The 16,479-nt window shown below is 57.4% G+C and overlaps 1 protein-coding gene across 7 annotated transcripts in view; it reads left to right on the forward strand.

Annotated features, from left to right (window-relative positions):
- Positions 1-16,479, forward strand: part of ARHGEF10L (Rho guanine nucleotide exchange factor 10 like) — a 145,486-nt gene that overhangs the window by 76,196 nt on the left and 52,811 nt on the right. For all 7 annotated transcript variants that reach the window (XM_032622756.1, XM_032622772.1, XM_032622764.1 and 4 more), the window contains 7 exons: positions 1,042-1,134; positions 1,866-2,039; positions 6,865-7,010; positions 9,254-9,435; positions 12,270-12,385; positions 12,915-13,042; positions 14,371-14,471. In XM_032622756.1, coding sequence (XP_032478647.1) covers positions 1,042-1,134; positions 1,866-2,039; positions 6,865-7,010; positions 9,254-9,435; positions 12,270-12,385; positions 12,915-13,042; positions 14,371-14,471 — 940 coding nt within the window. The remainder of the gene's footprint in view (positions 1-1,041; positions 1,135-1,865; positions 2,040-6,864; positions 7,011-9,253; positions 9,436-12,269; positions 12,386-12,914; positions 13,043-14,370; positions 14,472-16,479) is intronic.

Genomic DNA, 16,479 nt, shown 5'->3' on the forward strand with positions numbered 1-16,479 from the left:
CTGTGACATCTGCAGATGGTGGCTGGGCTTGGTGTGGCTCAGGTTGTGGCCGGGATGATCCCTTTTCTTAAAACGGTGCTTTGGGGATCACGTGCGAGAATAGAGTTTAAAGGACTATAGGCCTCAATAGCTGTGGGACCAGGTCCCCAATCCCCATTTCCTAGGCGCACACTTAGGTGAGTCAGAGACGTGCCACGCAGCAGAGGGCGCAGGTGGGCTAGGGCCCCCGGCCTCAGCCAGGAGCCTACAGCCTGGATCCCAGAGGATCGGGGGCTTTCTCAATGGGGTGCCATCTGACATGGGTCCTGGGGGCTGTCAGTGGGGTTGAAATGGAGAGATGGAGAAGAGGGTGTTCCAGGTGCAAGGGTGATGGGGCAAAGGTCAGAGGCAAGTCTGGTTGGATCCTGGGAGCACTGGGCGCCCGGGAGAGAGGCCCAGAGCAGTGGAGTTCAGTTTGGGCGGATCTGGACCTCCTGGCCCAGGGGCTAGGATGTCTTATTTCAGGCAGCGGGGAGCCACTGAAGTTTTGGGTAGAGGCAGATGGAGGCAGAGGCCGGTGGGGAAGCTGTGGCGGCAGCCTGGGTCGCAGGGGCTGAGGGCCTGGGTCAAGGTGACAGGTGTGTGGATGGAGAGGTGGAAACAGAAGCAAGAGACAGGACAGTAAGAACCGTCCCCCTGCCAATCCTCACCCCGGCCCAGGCCCGTCCGCTTTAGTTTAGGTGGAGGGAATGGTTGTCTCGGCTACTTTCAGTAGCCTGACTTCTTGGATAAATTGCTGAAATGTCCTACTTATGCTTTTAGTCCAGAGACTTTAACGTGATGCTCTAGGCTTTCCAGGGTGAGGGGCTGTACCGGGGAGCCCTGTGGTGGCAGGGACCCCTGACTGTGAAACCAGGGACCTCCTGGGCTCTTCTCTTGGGCCCAAGGCTGAGCAGGGTCCTGGGTCCGGGGAGGGGAGCCCGGGATGGGCCGCATCTGTACCCCGGGTGCTGGGCCCTTGCTGCGGAGGCTCAGTGAATTATCCCCCCTCGTCTCCAACAGCGGCGGCAGGTGTGTAGCCCCGACCGTGTCACGCTCTACGGGCTGATGGTGAAGCCCATCCAGAGGTTCCCTCAGTTCATCCTCCTGCTTCAGGTACCACGGGGGATTCCGGCGGCCACCAACCTGCAGGGTGGGGCGTGGGATGGTGCGAGCCTCATGGGGTTGGGGCAGGAGGCCTGGCTTCTCATCCGTCACCCACAACCCACGCATCTGTGCACGGTGGGCAGGGCCTTGGCCCCCCGGCCCCCTCTTTCCCCACTCCTAGGGTGGAGCCCATTGAGCTTACTTTCGCCTCCCCTGGTGGGAACCTGGTGACCAGTGGTGACGTTAGCCCAGGTTGTGGGAAGGCACGTGGAATCCGGGCGACCGTGGGGCCCCTGGCAGTGAGGAGATGCCCCGTGGATGCTCTGATCTTGGCACTTCAGGCTTCCCGAGGGAGCGTTAGCCTCCACGCTGGGCCCTGAGAGCTTGAGGCACCTCCCCTGGTTGCCGGGGGTCCTCAGTCAGGGGGTGAGTCCCCCTGGGGGGAAGGCTGGCTGCCAGCCCAAGGGCCCCAGCGGGGCTTCCTCTCTGTTCTCAGAGCGACCAGCAGCAGGAGTGGGTCTCGTCTCAGTGTAAAGTTCATCAGTGGATCAGGGATCGGTCCGCACAGCTGTTTTATTTTAGTTTTTCATTCACCAGCTGCTTCTTGAGGCCTTGCTCTATGTCAGGCCCCGCCTGTCCTGGCTACAAGCTGGGCCCTTCTCAGGCCCGAGTGTGGAGGCGGAGGCTGAGGGTCTGCTGGGGTGGGGGTCTCAGTAGTGGCTCCCTCTGGGCCCCGGCAGGACATGCTGAAGAACACCCCCAGGGGCCACCCGGACAGGCTCTCGCTGCAGCTGGCGCTCACGGAGCTGGAGACGCTGGCCGAGAAGCTGAACGAGCAGAAGCGGCTGGCCGACCAGGTGGCCGAGATCCAGCAGCTGACCAAGAGCGTCAGTGACCGCAGCAGCCTCAACAAGGTGCGTGCGTACCTGCCCTGCAGCCGGCCTCGCCTGTCGCTCTGCCTCCTGCCCTGTGGCACCCACCAGGTGGCAGTGTTCTCCGAGGGAGGCGATTCTTTGCTTCTCTCTGAGCCCGCAGACCTTACCTTAAGGATTAATCTTGACTAGACCTCCACATTCGTTACTACTCATGTGATTTTGGGATACCAGCTGATTTAATTCAGCAGGTGTGATCGCCAGTAAAGGTGCCAGAAATGATAGCCTAGTGTTGTGCTTAAACTAGTGGGCCGTGGAGTCAGAGTCTGGATTTGAATCCCGATTTTGCCACTGGTGCTTACTGTGTGGCCTCAGGGGAATCACCCAACCTCTCTGAACCTCAGTTGCTTCCTCTGTAATGAGAAGAGCTCGATGGCGCCTGACCCTCAGGGCTTCTGCGAGGCAAATGAGTGAGGTGGCAAACTGGCAGACCCAGAGCCCTTAATACAAGGTGGCAGCTGTCATTATTAGTGTTATTTTTTAAGAAGCAAAAAGAAAAATCCACGCCATGTTTTGGGATTGCAGCTTAGGAACATTCTAGCAAGAAAAAAAATCTTGAAAAACTTTCAAATGGGTCTATTAGGGAACTCTGTTTTTATTTTATTTTACTTTATTTTTTTGCGGTACACGGGCCTCTCACTGATGTGGCCTCTCCCGTTGCGGAGCACAGGCTCCAGACGCGCAGGCTCAGCGGCCATGGCTCACGGACCCAGCCGCTCCGCAGCATGTGGGATCTTCCCAGACCGGGGCACGAACCCGTGTCCCCTGCATCGGCAGGCGGACTCTCAACCACTGTGCCACCAAGGAAGCTTGGGAACTCTGTTTTTAAAACACAAAGTTGGTACAAAAAAAATTAGTCACCTTCCAGAGTCACCTGTTGGTGAACTTTATTTTTAAAATTTTATTTGTATACTTATTTGGCTGCGTTGGGTCTTCGTTGCTGTGCGCGGGCTTTCTCTAGTTGCGGCGAACAGGGGCTACTCTTCATTGCGGTGCGTGGGCTTCTCATTGCGGTGCCTTCTCTCGTTGCGGAGTATGGGCTCTAGGCGTGCGGGCTTCAGTAGTTGTGGCATGCGGGTTCAGTAGTTGTGGCTAGTGGGCTCTAGAGCTCAGGCTCAGTAGTTGTGGCACAGGGGCTTAGTTGCTCCGCGGCATGTGGGATCTTCCCAGAGCAGGGCTCAAACCCATGTCCTCTGCTTGGCAGGCGGATTCTTAACCACTGCGCCGCCAGGGAGGTCCCTTTGGTGAACTTTAGTCCTCTGTTTCCCTAGTGGCTTGTGACATGAGCCGCTTGCAGCTGCACCCACATCTGGGAGGCCCCGGGCCCCGCCTTCTTTCACCCACCAGAGTGTGGGGTTTGGCCCCGATGGTTCGGGGTGAGGTGACCCCCCACCCCAGGGCACTTGGCGAGGGCAAGCGTTGTTCTCTGGGGAAGGGACATCCTGTGGAGTCACAGGGAGGTGTTCAGGTATTTGGGGGAAAACTGGGAGCCTCCTGGCTCTGTGGCCCCAAAAGCAGAACTAAGGCCAGTGACTAAGGCCGATGAGATTTCAGCCACACGGGGTGGAACTTTCTAATGTTTGGGGAGTGTCACCAGGAGCACCACAGCGCTTCCCATGTGGCCCCGCCCTTTACAGTACATGATACTCACTAACTACATTGTCATGTTTGATTTTCACCACAGGCCTACAAAACAAGGCCCGGACAAGTGAACTTGCAGGGTCCCTTGCAATTCTAAGCTTCAGGGTCCTGCATCTTAAGACTGTCCCACCTCAGGCCAAACTCAGGCTGCACATGTGTATTTAGGCCCACACAGTATTTTTAGGAAAATGGAATTAATTGCCAACATTTAGAAATGGAGAAATGTCCCACAACATTTAGACTCATGTATCTTCTTAAGGGTCGGAAGAGCTGGCACTCCGGCCCACCCTCCTATGTGGCACCAGTCACCTGAGTAGCGGCTGCCCTTGCCCCCTCAGTCCACATCCAGGTCTTCCCACTGAGGTTACTTCTGGCCCTGCAGGCACCTGGGTTTGCTTTGCCTGTTCCAGGAGTATAGAGATGGGAAGAAAAGATGAGGCAGGGGATGGAGCCCCCTCCCCGGGGTGTATCCCCATCCAGGATTGCTCAGGGTGGGCCTGAAGGGTGGAGGTCATCCCCCCTCCCCGCCTCCAGGCAGGACTTCCCCAGCCAGTTCCACACAAGCCTTCTATTTTTTTTTTTTTTTAATTATTTGTTTATTTGGCTGCGCCGGGTCTTAGTTGTGGCACGCGGGATCTTTAGTTGCGGCATACAGACTCTTAGTTGCGGCATCCAGCTCCCCGACCAGGGATCGAACCCGGGCCCCCTGTGTTGGGAGCACGGATTCTTAGCCAGTGGACCACCAGGGAAGTCCCAAGCCTTCTATTTTGAAATGTCTCTCGGGTTAAAAAGACCTTAGCCCAGCCATGGCCACCGTGCTAGTGTTTGATGGTCTTTGCCCTTGGGAAGTATCTTCTTCTGTCTTTAGCTCCTTTCCTGTAACCAAGAGGGTTTCTCTCGCTTTGGCTCACACACTTGTGAGATCACTCGGGAGAAGGAAACCCTTCTCCTTAGCACTTGCTCTGGGAAGAGCTGTCTGTTCCCTTCTGCTCTGTCTGCTGGGGGGGACCTGGGCTGTGAGGAGCAGTGGTCACTGGCTGGAGGTCAGGGGGACTTGTTGGGTGTTGGGCGAGGAACTGACAGCCCCAAGCCTCAGTTTCCCCACCTGTCAAGTGGGTGTGTCGGATGCGTGTGGGATGGTGTCGTGGAGAGAGTGATGGTGGCCGCACACCACGCCTTCCCCTGCCAGGGCCCCCCTGGGGCAGTCTCGGCCAGTTCTGAGGCCAGTGCAGTGATTTCCCTCTTGCCACCCATCACCCAGAGAGAAGTGGAAATGAAACTGGGTGTGCCCGAAGTGGAACGGTGTCGGCTGTTTCAAAATGTGCCTGCTCGGGACACGGCTGCAGGGGGCTGCTTGTGCAATATCCGAGTTTTCTTTTGTCTTTCTTGTTTTTAATCTGCTTAAGTGGCAGGAGGATGGTTTTCGGAAGCCAGGGGACTTTCCTCTCTCCTGAGGAAAAGGGTCACGGCACACTTGGCCGTCTTCTGAGGGGCCTGCTGTCTTCAGGGTCCCAGCTGTGTCTACACGAGCTGGCAGTCAGCTTGCTGGTGGAAGCTGTGGGCTGGGGGAGCCCAATCTTAGCAGTCATGGGGGTATCCCTGGGGCACCCTGAGACTTTTTGTGTGTGTTGGGAGCAGTGGGCTTTCTCTGACTCCTCTAACCCCCAGTCAGGAGCCAGAGGGCGTGTGGCTGGCCGCCCGGTGCTGGGAGCAGCGTGTGTGGCCTGGCTCTGTCCTGCCCTGCCGCTCAACCGGCATTGGGTCTCAGCAAGTCTCTTTACCTCTGGAATCTCCATCCCCTTGTCCAAGAGTGGGGAGGCCTCGGCGTTCTTGAGGTGATTAAATGAGACGTGGACTCTTTAGTGGCATGTGGTGTCACTCGGGCTTTTGTGTCGCCTGGAGAGACACTGCTCTTCACAGAACAGAGGGCATTCTGTCCAGGAGAGGTTTGGGGATGACCCGCCCTTTCCCTTGTGAGGATGGGGCGGAGGGGCGCTAGCTGTTGTCATCAGAATCACGGGCTTTGGGAAGGAATTTTGCTGAATACTCCTTTTCCTCCTCAGCAAAATCCTTAGTTAGTAAAGAGACGTTTTCCCAGCGGGTCTCTGGGTCTGATGGTGGTCCGGGGCTGGCAGCATTCTTGGAATCCAGCCCGAGATGGGCAGACACCTGTTCGGATGCTGGAGGCTTGAAGGCCTTCAGCCTTGTCAGAGGGTTGCCTTGTCTACCAGCAGATCTGTCCCAGCCCCACACGAGGCCTTCCCCGAGGCCAGTAGCTGAGGTTGTTCAATAGGTCAGGGTGACGAATGGGACCTACTTTCAGGCCAGGAGTCTCCCCGCTTGAGGCCACACGAACAGTGGCAGCAGTGGGGACAGTGGCCATCTGCGGGGTGTCCCGTCGCAGGGCCGGCTCCTTGGGTGTGTGGCCTGTGCCGTCACCAGGGTGGGCACTCAGAAGGGCCCCACGTTTGGCTTAATGCTCTGCCATTGCCATCTTGAAATTCTTTTTTTTTTTGCGGTACGCGGGCCTCTCACTGTTGTGGCCTCTCCCGTTTGCGGAGCGCAGGCTCCGGACGCGCAGGCTCAGCGGCCATGGCTCACGGTCCCAGCCGCTCCGCGGCATGTGGGATCTTCCCGGACCGGGGCACGAACCCGTGTCCTCTGCATCGGCAGGCGGACTCTCAACCACTGCGCCACTAGGGAAGCCCTTGAAATTCTTAATAATTCTGAGCGAGCACCGGGTTTTCCTCCTCTGCTGGGCTCTGCGGATCATGTAGCCAGGTCCGGTCACACGTTGTTGCCTTGGTGATGTGAGCAGTAGAGGTATCGCCCACTTGACAGCTGAGAAAGCTGAAGTGTGGAGAGGTGACACGGCGCCTGCCAGAGGGCTTCACAGCGGGCGCTCCGGGAACCGAGGTCAGAACACGGGTCTGTGGCTCTGGAGCTGTGCCGCTGGCAGTGGCTGGCTCACCTGAGCAGGGGTGCTGGCTGCTGGGGCCGGTGGGTGGTCAGTGCCTCTTGTCCCCCGGGGATGGAGGGCGTGGCCCTGCCTCATCCTCCACCTCTCCCAGCTGTGGTCCCCTTTGTATGTGGAGGGAGAATCCTGGGTCTTTGGCACAGCGATGTACGATGTTGGTGTTGACCTTGCTCTGTCCCCTCCCCCCAGCTTTTGACCTCAGGCCAGCGTCAGCTGCTCCTGTGTGAGACGCTGACGGAGACCGTGTACGGTGACCGCGGGCAGCTGATCAAGTCCAAGGAGCGCAGGGTCTTCCTGCTCAGCGACATGCTGGTCTGCGCCAACATCAACTTCAAGTAAGCAGGCCTGGCTGTTGCCCCTCCCTGGGGACCCCTCCTGTCATGTCCCAGTCTGTCATAGCTGGGGTTCTGCGTGAGCTCATCGGAGGCCTCCAACGTCCCGACTTCCTCTTCTATCCCTTTGTGACTGCTCTGTCCCTGGTCCCCAGAGCTAGGAAGCACCTGCAGAGGTCACTGAGGGCAAACAGCTGTCTGTTGCACAGGGTGGACTGTTCTGGAACTCTGCTGTCGGAACTGAACAGTCTGCTGAGTTTTGACCACTTTGAAATTCAAGAGATCCTTCCCTGTTCCCAGCTCAGATCCCAAATCCCTGCTGCTTTAAGTCAAATAGATTTTCCTCCGGCCGGATCTGAGTGTTTCTCAACATGAGTCTTTGCCTTTCCCCCAACTCCCTGCAGGAGCCTGGTTTCCCGGTTCTGGGTCAGAGGTTGTAGAAATGCCCAGAGGCAGGCTGCCAGGTGCTGCCTGGAGTCGGGATTGGAGTTGGAGCCCTGCAGTGGGGAGAGGGTGATTCTTTAGACCAGAGTCTGCAAACTCATGGCCCGTGGGTTGCACTAGGCCTCTGGAAATCCTGTGTTTGGCTCCTACGGGGAGTTCACACAAAGGTTGAGACATCTGGCTTCTCTTAGAAACGTGAAGATCTCGTGTTCTGGGCCCACACTGCCTGGGGCCACACGGGCCTGCAGCTGGGTTGCGTGAACGCTTTACTGGGGCTCCCACCTGGCCCGGGTCACTCGCATCCACTGCTTGGTCCTGTGGGCGTCAGGGATTGTGACCCTTTACCAGATGAAGGCCAGCTGCGACCTTTCCAGCCATACTCGTATCCACTCGAGTGGAGGAGAATCTCGGTTCTCAATATTTGGCAGCAGTTTCAAAAACCACGGAAACAGCAGATGGCAGCAACACCCCAGACCCACGAGGGAAAGCAGTCACCCGTAGATGGGCGTTAACCCCAGCCTGGCTCTCCCACCACCTGGCTGGAGCACATGTGGGGCGGGGGGCGCCCGAGGAGACTGGTATAGATTCTGCACCCAGAGTCGGCTGTGCCTTCCTGGGCGTGGCCACGGAGCAGATTTGGGGATTATCCGTGGTTGTGGATCACGTGTCCTGGAAGGTGGGGAGCAAGCAGGGCTATCTGGGGGCTCACACACAGCCTCCACCCACTCATCCTTCAGTCTGTTAATCCATCAAATGTTTATTGAACTCTTACTTGGTGTCAGTTCACAGGTCTGGACAGGATCCGGCCCTGGTAGGGGTCTTGGGCAAGGAAGCCTCTGTCCCAGATCAGTGCAGCAGTGCTGATGGCTGACTCATTCATTCATTCGTTCATTCACTCCCTCCCTCATTCAAGCACTATAATTTTTATTTTATTTTTTTTTGTGGTACGCGGGCCTCTCACCGTTGCGGCCTCTCCCGTTGCGGAGCACAGGCTCCGGACGCGCAGGCTCAGCGGCCATGGCTCACGGGCCCAGCCGCTCTGCGGCATGTGGGATCTTCCCAGACCGGGGCACGAACCTGTGTCCCCCGCATGGGCAGGCGGACTCTCAACCGCTGCGCCACCAGGGAAGCCCAAGCACTATAATTTTTAAGTCCCGTTTATATCTTGGGCTCTGTGCAGGTGCCAGGGATCTGACCTACACCCTCTCTGCCCTCCTGTTGCTTGGAGCCTAGCATGGCATGAAAGTGTGATGAGGGTGTTAGTGGCCCACTTTTGGGGGGTCATCCTGGGTGACTTGGGGTGAGTCACGTGACCTGTCTGAGCATCAGTATCCTTTTCTGGAACAGTACAGGCTTCCTAGCAGGGCCGCTGTGGGAATAGGTGATGGAAGGCCAGTGCCCAGTCCAGGGAGAAGGCCCTCCGTGTGGTCCGCTCTGCCCACACCTGGCCCAGCCCAGTGGCCGACCCCCAGGGGGGTCTCAGCGGCTGCGGTGGTTTTTACGGAAACCACTCTGTAACGATAACGACCCTTCTTGTCTTTTTCCTCAGGCCTGCCAACCACAGGTAGGGGTGCCAAGGCTTGGGGTGGGCGTGTGATTCTGGATATGGGGCTGGGGCCTGGACGCCCTGATGCTTCTGCCCCTTCCTCCGTTCCCCGCTCCGCCTGGCTTGGTTTTGGCCTGAGGGCTTGTGCTTGGGCTGTGAGGTGCCTGGCTGAGCTGACCTGCTGAGGAGCGGCTCTGGCTGGCCCTGGGGCTGGGTGCTACGGGCTCTCCAGGGCCGTGTCCTCTCTTCCTGGCAGGGGCCAGCTGGAGATCAGCAGCCTGGTGCCCCTGGGGCCCAAGTATGTGGTGAAGTGGAACACGGCGCTGCCCCAGGTGCAGGTGATGGAGGTGGGCCAGGAGGGCAGCTCCTATGACAAGGACAACGTACTCATCCAGCACGCCGGCGCCAAGAAGGCCTCGGCTGCGGGCCAGGCCCAGAGTGAGTACCTGCCCGACACTGCCCTGGGAGCACCTGCCCGGGCTCGGCCCCCAGGCCCGCGGGCACTTGGCCCGGAGACTTTTCCTGCTGTACACAACTGTACACAAACACACACCCACATCCCTACGTAAGTGTGCAAACGCATGCTGCACGCAGTCACACCTCCCAGCCCCTGCCCACCCCAGCCCTGTACACCCTGGCGGGCGTGCACACGCAGTGACCTTGGATCAGAAAGGGTGACCTCCAGTGCCTGCCTGGCCATTGCTTGCCTCCATGTGGGACCTCAGTTCGCCCGTCTATACAGTGAGGGGCCCCGGTGACACTCACCCTGTCCCTGAAACCCTCAGGGCCCAGGCTCGGGGCTGCCTGGCTCTGCCTGGATCCTCTTTCCCCTATGCTATCCCCTCAGACTGTTGGACAACAAGGACAGTGAGAACTCGGGGTGGCAGGCTCCCCCGTGCGCCCCGTCCTCTCCATCTCCACGGTGCTGTGGCAGGAACTTCCTGGTGCTGCCCTTCCCTCCCCTTTGCGCCTTCCTGTCCTGTCCCGTCCCGTCCTCTACCCTCTCCAGGCCGACTTTTCAAAATGCATATCAGAGCTGTGTGTCACCCTCCACCTGAAATCCGCCGGTGACTTCCCACTGCTCTCAGGGTGAAGTCCCAGGTTCTCGCCCGGGCTCACACTCCCGTCCTGGGGGCCCACCTGCCGCCCCACCTCAGCCCTCCCCGCTCCTTCACTCCCTGGGCTTGGCTGCCCTGACCTCTCCGTTCCTGGGGGGTTGAGCCCCCTCCTGCCCCAGGGCGTTCTCCCGGCCTCTGCCCTTCTCCAGAGTGTTCTCCTGCCATCCTGTTTTTGTCTATCTGCCCCTACTCATCTTAGCTCAGGTGACACTTCCTTAGAGAAGCCCTTCCTGATTCCTTTGGACTTGCCAGGTCCCCGTCCAGTGCTCCCAAGGCCCGGGTATGTTTTCACCTCTATGGTGATGGTCTGGTTTCCATCTTGTCTTTTCCCTTGGTGTGACTGTAGCCCTCCAGATCCTGGTATGTGGTGGGTGTTAATAGACATTTGTTGAATGAACGAAGGACGTAACTGCATGGCCAGCAGGAAGGCACTTGGCTGTCACCCCTCCCCACTGGCCAGCTCTGTCCATCCCTGACCTGGGAGGTGGCTCTGAGGGAGGGACTCACCACACACTCTCGTCCTCGGATGGCTGCGCCCACTTCAGCTGCTGTGTCCCCCTCCCCAGGCCTGGGAGGCATGGGAGGCTGTCTTGTGTTCCTGGCTCTCTGTTCACAGAAGCCCCCTGGGAGGGGCTCCTGGCCCATCTGCCCCCCTCAGAGGTGCCTTTAGCCCTGGCTCCACTCCACTCTCCCCCCACCCTTCGGACTCTTGCTCTGGCAGTGCTCCTTCAGCCACTGTTGTATCTGTGGCCACATTTCTCAAAGTAGAGTACTAGGCTGCCAGACCCCCTTGAAAGAGGAAAAAAGAAATCCTTGTTGAACCCCAGTTGGCCTTGAATGGTTTTTTATTATATTGTTATTCAAATATGTGCAAGTATAAGACTAGGTACAATAAACTCCTTATGCTTGCATCCCTTGAACAACCATAAAACCAAAACAGAATCACAAGTGGAATAAAAATGATGCTACAAAATAATAAAACTCAAGTAACAGCATTAATTTAATGTGATAGATGGCGTTGTTTTGCTGGCACCAAACTGCTCTCAACATAGACGTGGTCCTCTTATGGGGCAGGTTCTTTTGAGTTCTCTGCCCCTGTACCCCAGAGTGCCTCACGGTGATCTCCATTTCCCACCAGCTCACCCCGTTTGGGGCACTGCAGAGCCCTTCTTTGCCCTTCGTTTGGTGTGAGCGTATCTCTTACCGCCCACGCCCACCTCGCTCTGTGTTCATTACCTGGCGACCATCGTGTGGTCCCAGAGTCCACGGAAGCCCTGATACCACGCAGCGGCATGTGGCTTTAAAGTTACTGTATCCAGGTGACTGAGGATGTGCATCTGAGTTTTAGATAATCATCTCGAGGAAAATCCAAATTACATGCCTCCGCCCCTCCCTGGGATTATGTAAGATCTCAGCTTGAGTAACCATGGTGTAGAGGACACAGCCCAAATTCCCTAGCCTGGCATTCAGGGACCTCCCCATCCAGTCCTGCTGGGCCCTCCCGCTCTGTCTCTTGCTGCCCTCCCTCCACGTCCCCGACACTGCATTTGTATCATCACCAGAGATCTGGGCACCCTCAGCCCCCATCCCATCTCTGTCCTATCACCCCGATATCTTTCTCCCCAGTACCTCCCACCATCTGCAGTTGTTGATTGACTCCTCCCTGACCCTGACCAGGTCATAAGCTCCACAAGAACAGGGACCCTGTCTGTCTCATTTGTAGCTGTCTCTCCAACATGTAGACTAGAACCTGCCATATAGTAGGTGCTTAGCACATCTTTGAACAACTTACTGTTCCTGGGCTTCCTTATGCCACAGTGCCTTTGCACCTGCGGTTTTCCTTTTTTGGCAGTGCCCACAGCTCTCCTGGGCCTGTGAAGTCTCCTCGCTTCTCATGGGCACAGTTGGTTCTCAGTCTTCTGGTCTCCTGTGACACTTTGTATAGACTGAGAGTGGCCCAGATCCTAGGCGCTAGACTTTACCCGTGATTGGATTTGTCCCCGCTAGTAGACAAGAGCCTGGTACATTTCCTTCTGTATCTCTAGTGCCACATCTCCAGGGCGACAGCTCTTCTTTTTTGCAGTGAGTACCTGCTTGGGCCCTTGGTGGTGCCTTCCCCACCCCTGAGGCTGAGTAGGGTCTCTCTCTGCCCAGATAAGGTGTACCTCGGGCCCCCGCGCCTCTTCCAGGAGCTGCAGGACCTGCAGAAGGACCTGGCTGTGGTGGAGCAGATCACCCTGCTTGTCAGCACACTGCATGGCACCTACCAGGTACCCAGCACCGGCCTCGGCAGGAAAGTGTGGGTGGGCTCCTCTCCCGCCCTGTCCCCCGATGTGCCCTGGCCTCTGGGCTCCCACTAGCAGCAGTACCGTCTGAGGCTCCTGTCGCTACCTGGAAGTCTGGTGGGCGGCCTCCGGTTCGGGTTGAAGCTCTGGTTCGAGTTGAGCAGGGCCCGGCTATGGGCACTTTTTTTTTTTTTTTTTCGTTCTCTGCTCAGTGTCTGGTCTGTCCTGCAGCTCCTTCCCGAGCCTCGTCCCAGGCTGGAGAGGAAGCTGGCTGAGAGGGTGTGTCCCTCTCAAAGGAGGGGTGCCATGGAGGGGGGAAGGTCTGAACCAGGGCCTGGAGCCCGGGGAGTCGGCATCCCCCCACCGCTTGTGGCCGAGTGAGCCGCCCAGGTCAAGCTCCCGCACTGACCCCCCAGCTCCTCTCCCCTTGGGGCCCCGACTGCTGTGGGATCTGGGGCGGCTTTCGGGGAGCCAGAGGGCTGTATGGTGACCTCCTTGGCCTCCTTGACCCTAGAACCTGAACATGACCGTGGCTCAAGACTGGTGCCTGGCCCTGCAGAGGCTTATGCGGGTGAAGGAGGAGGAGATCCACTCGGCCAACAAGTGCCGCCTCAGGCTCCTGCTTCCCGGGAAACCCGACAAGTGAGAGGAAGAGGGGCCTTGGAGAGGGGCGTCGGGACCAGCCTGCTTGCCAGCACTGCGGGGGTGGGCGTGGGCGTACACGCATCGTGGGCCGTGCCCGGCAAAGCATTTGACACAGAGCAGGTGCTCGTGGTCAGATGAATGAATGAATGAACGAACGACCTATTCGTACCTGGGGTGAGCCTGTCCTCTGTTAGGCTACTGGGACACCCTGCCAGCGGTTGGTAGACTGTGCAGTCCCCTGGGGCCAGGCCCTGGGTCTCCTCTCATGGATCCAGCCTCCCCGCAAATGCTCCCGCAGGAGCTCACGCTCAGTCGACCCGCAGCTGATGTTTGTGGAATTGATGCAGAGATGGGGAAGGCGATCTGTCTGATCCCCACTCTACAGAGGAGGAAGGTGAGACTCAGAAGTAGGTGGCAGAGCTGGGTTCTGAGGATTCTGACTCCGAAGCCTAGGCTGGCGCAGTGAGGGGCTCAGAGCCCAGGTTTTGACCTCTCGGTTGGGCGGGGACAGTGTTACAAGCACAGTGGCTGCAGGGACGGGGAGACTGGGGCGCTGTGGTCTGAGGCAGGTCCGGGAGCCAGGATGCAAGGCCCAGGCCTGGAGTCTGAGGGTCAGCAGCCTGGAACCTTCTGGGTGCCCTCGCACAGTGGCTCACAGTGTCCTGCTGAGCGGCTCTCTCCCCTTCTCTGCGCCCCTTCCTCACCTTCCTGTCCACCTCCCGGGGGCCGGGTTGGCTCACAGCGGGGAAATGGGCCCCGGAGAACAATGAAGGGGCTTCCGCTGCTCTAAGGTGAGATGACAGTGTGTTGACAACAGTGACCTCTGGCCACCCCAAGCCTGTACATACCGCCATTCATTCATGTGTCCGTTCAGGAGACAGTTACCAAGCAAGTGCCCTGTGCCAGGTGCTGGGAACAGGCCCGAGTCAGAGGCTCCGGGTCAGGTGTGTGCAGGTGTCTGACGAGGCCTGTGGAGCCCTGACTAGGTGGCGCCCTGGAGGGCCTCTCGAGTCGCAGCCTGCAGAGGGCCAGACCCCCCGTGGCCTTGCTAGGCACCCACGCCGGTGTGCCTGGGCTGGACTGGGAGCCGTGGCCTGGTCGCTCGGGGGAGTTACCGGCCCCCTCCCCGGGGCTGTGGTGGGTGGAGGGAGTCCTCCCCCAGGGGACTGAGGCTTTGCCAGGACACTGGCCTCTCTGGCCATGCTTTGATGCTCTGCACAGACCTCGCTCTATCTCCAGGGCTGGTGGTTGGGGGGAAGAGCTGCGTACCTCCCGGGTGAGCCAGGCCCCGTTCCAGCACTCATGCTCCTGCCCTCTCACCACAGGTCTGGCCGTCCCATCAGCTTCATGGTGGTCTTCATCACCCCCAACCCCCTGAGCAAGATCTCCTGGGTCAACAGGTTGCACTTGGCCAAGATCGGACTCCGTGAGTAAAGCCCCGGGGGTCAGGAGTGTGGAGAGGGGAGGTCTGGGGAGTGTATATGTGAGCCAGAGGGCATCATCCAGTCAGGGAGGCTTCTGAGTGGAGGGAGATGGTGCAGCGGAGAAACAACTGGGGCCAGAGGCTCTGCTTTGTGACCTTGGACACGTCACTTCCCCTCTCTGAGCCTCAGTTTCCCCATCTGTAAAATGGTGGGAGTTGACAGAAAGTAAATTAGTGGTTGCCAGGGGCCTGGGAGGAGGAGGGAATGGAGAGTCACCACTAAAGTTTTTTTTTTTTTGGTGAGAGTGATGAAAATGTTCTCAGATTAGATAGTGGTGACGGTTGCCCGAGTCTGCGAATATACTAGAAACCAATGAGATGTACTCTTTAAAGGGGTGGGTTTTATGGTAGCTGAATTATATCTCAATAAAACTGTTACATAAAGAATGATGCAGGTTAGACTAAACTGATTCTCAAGCAAAGACCTCTTTATAATTCTTTTCTCCTAGGCGCCCCCTAATAACGGTACAGATAAATAATGGGTATTTCTATCTATAGAGTGCTTCCTGAGGGGCAAGCGTTTTTCTAAGCATCTTACACACATCTCTTTCATTTCACGTTCACAGTAACTCTATGAGGTAAGTCTGTTGTGAATCCCTTTGTACAGCTGAGGATTCTGAGGCCCAGAGAGGTGCAGTGGCTTGCCTGAGGTCACACAGCAGGGAGGAGTTCAGAACCTGGGCAGTCGGCTCCCAGAGCCCACTCTCAATCCCTGTCCATTCTGCTTCCTCAAGTTAGTGAGCTTTTGTCTGCCAAACCACATTCATTAAATTATAATTACTTTGTGTTTTTCTGAATTGGCAAAAGGCCTAGTTTCTTGCCGATCAGGACCATTATTTGCTGTGACCAACTAGAATTCCCATTTGCCGATTCCAGTCAATAGCAGTGATTTCTGGGGTTTTGTTTGTTTTTATTTCTGGCGTGATCTTTATCTAGATAGATATGTATTTCCGATAGATTTTAAAACATTTCTGGAAAGGAGTCAGGACCTTCGTCAATGGCTTTCATCAATTAAAAAACTATTTATTGGGCTTCCCTGGTGGCGCAGTGGTTGAGAGTCCGCCTGCCGATGCAGGGGACACGGGTTCGTGCCCCGGCCCGGGAAGATCGCACATGCCGCGGAGCGGCTGGGCCCGTGAGCCATGGCCACTGGGCCTGCGCGCCCGGAGCCTGTGCTCCGCAACGGGAGAGGCCGCAACAGTGAGAGGCCCGCGTACCGAAAAAAAACAAAACAAAAGAAAACAAAAAAACTATTTATTGAGTCGCTACAGTAATTTTAGGCATAGGGGAAAAGAACAATGACAAAAACAGAAAGGTCGCTGTTCTCAAGGAGCTTACAGTTTATGAGGGGCAGGGAGAGATTTACATGAGGAACAAATGAACAGGGAGGGGTTGGTGCTGTGAGGGGGTAGAGCTGGATGTGTGACTGGCATCGAGCCTGGGGGCCGGGACTGCTGTCAAGGAGGACCTCTGAGGAGGTGACGTCTGAAGCTGTGCAGAGGTCTGGGTAAAGCGATCCAGGCTTTGGAATGGCAAGTGCAAAGGTCCTGAGGTAGCCAGAGTTGGTGAATGGTGGGGTGTGGGGGGAAACAGGTGGAAGTGGGGAGCAGGTTTTCCAGAAAGCCAGGGTGAGGTGCGTGGAGCTCTTTCTTGACGCGTGGGGCTGTGGGTTGCAGAGCTGAGAGAACCGGACAGTGGAGTGAACTGATTTCTATTTAAGTGGATCATTCTGGCTGCTACTCGGAGAGAGGCATGTGGAGACTGGGGAGGGAAACGGGGAAGAGGTTGTGGCTTTGGAGGAGCCGGCATCAGAGCCTTCTGCTCAGCCAGCCCCTTCTTGGATCGGGCGTTGACATCGCACAGGCCTCCGCTGGATGTTTCTGGGCGACCAGGAGGCCTGCGGAGGGTGGAGGAAGGGTTTTAGGTAGAGGCTGCCCCGGCCCTGGCAGAG

The sequence above is a fragment of the Phocoena sinus genome, chromosome 1 (assembly GCF_008692025.1).
Source record: "Phocoena sinus isolate mPhoSin1 chromosome 1, mPhoSin1.pri, whole genome shotgun sequence".
NCBI classification, from domain to species: domain Eukaryota; kingdom Metazoa; phylum Chordata; class Mammalia; order Artiodactyla; family Phocoenidae; genus Phocoena; species Phocoena sinus.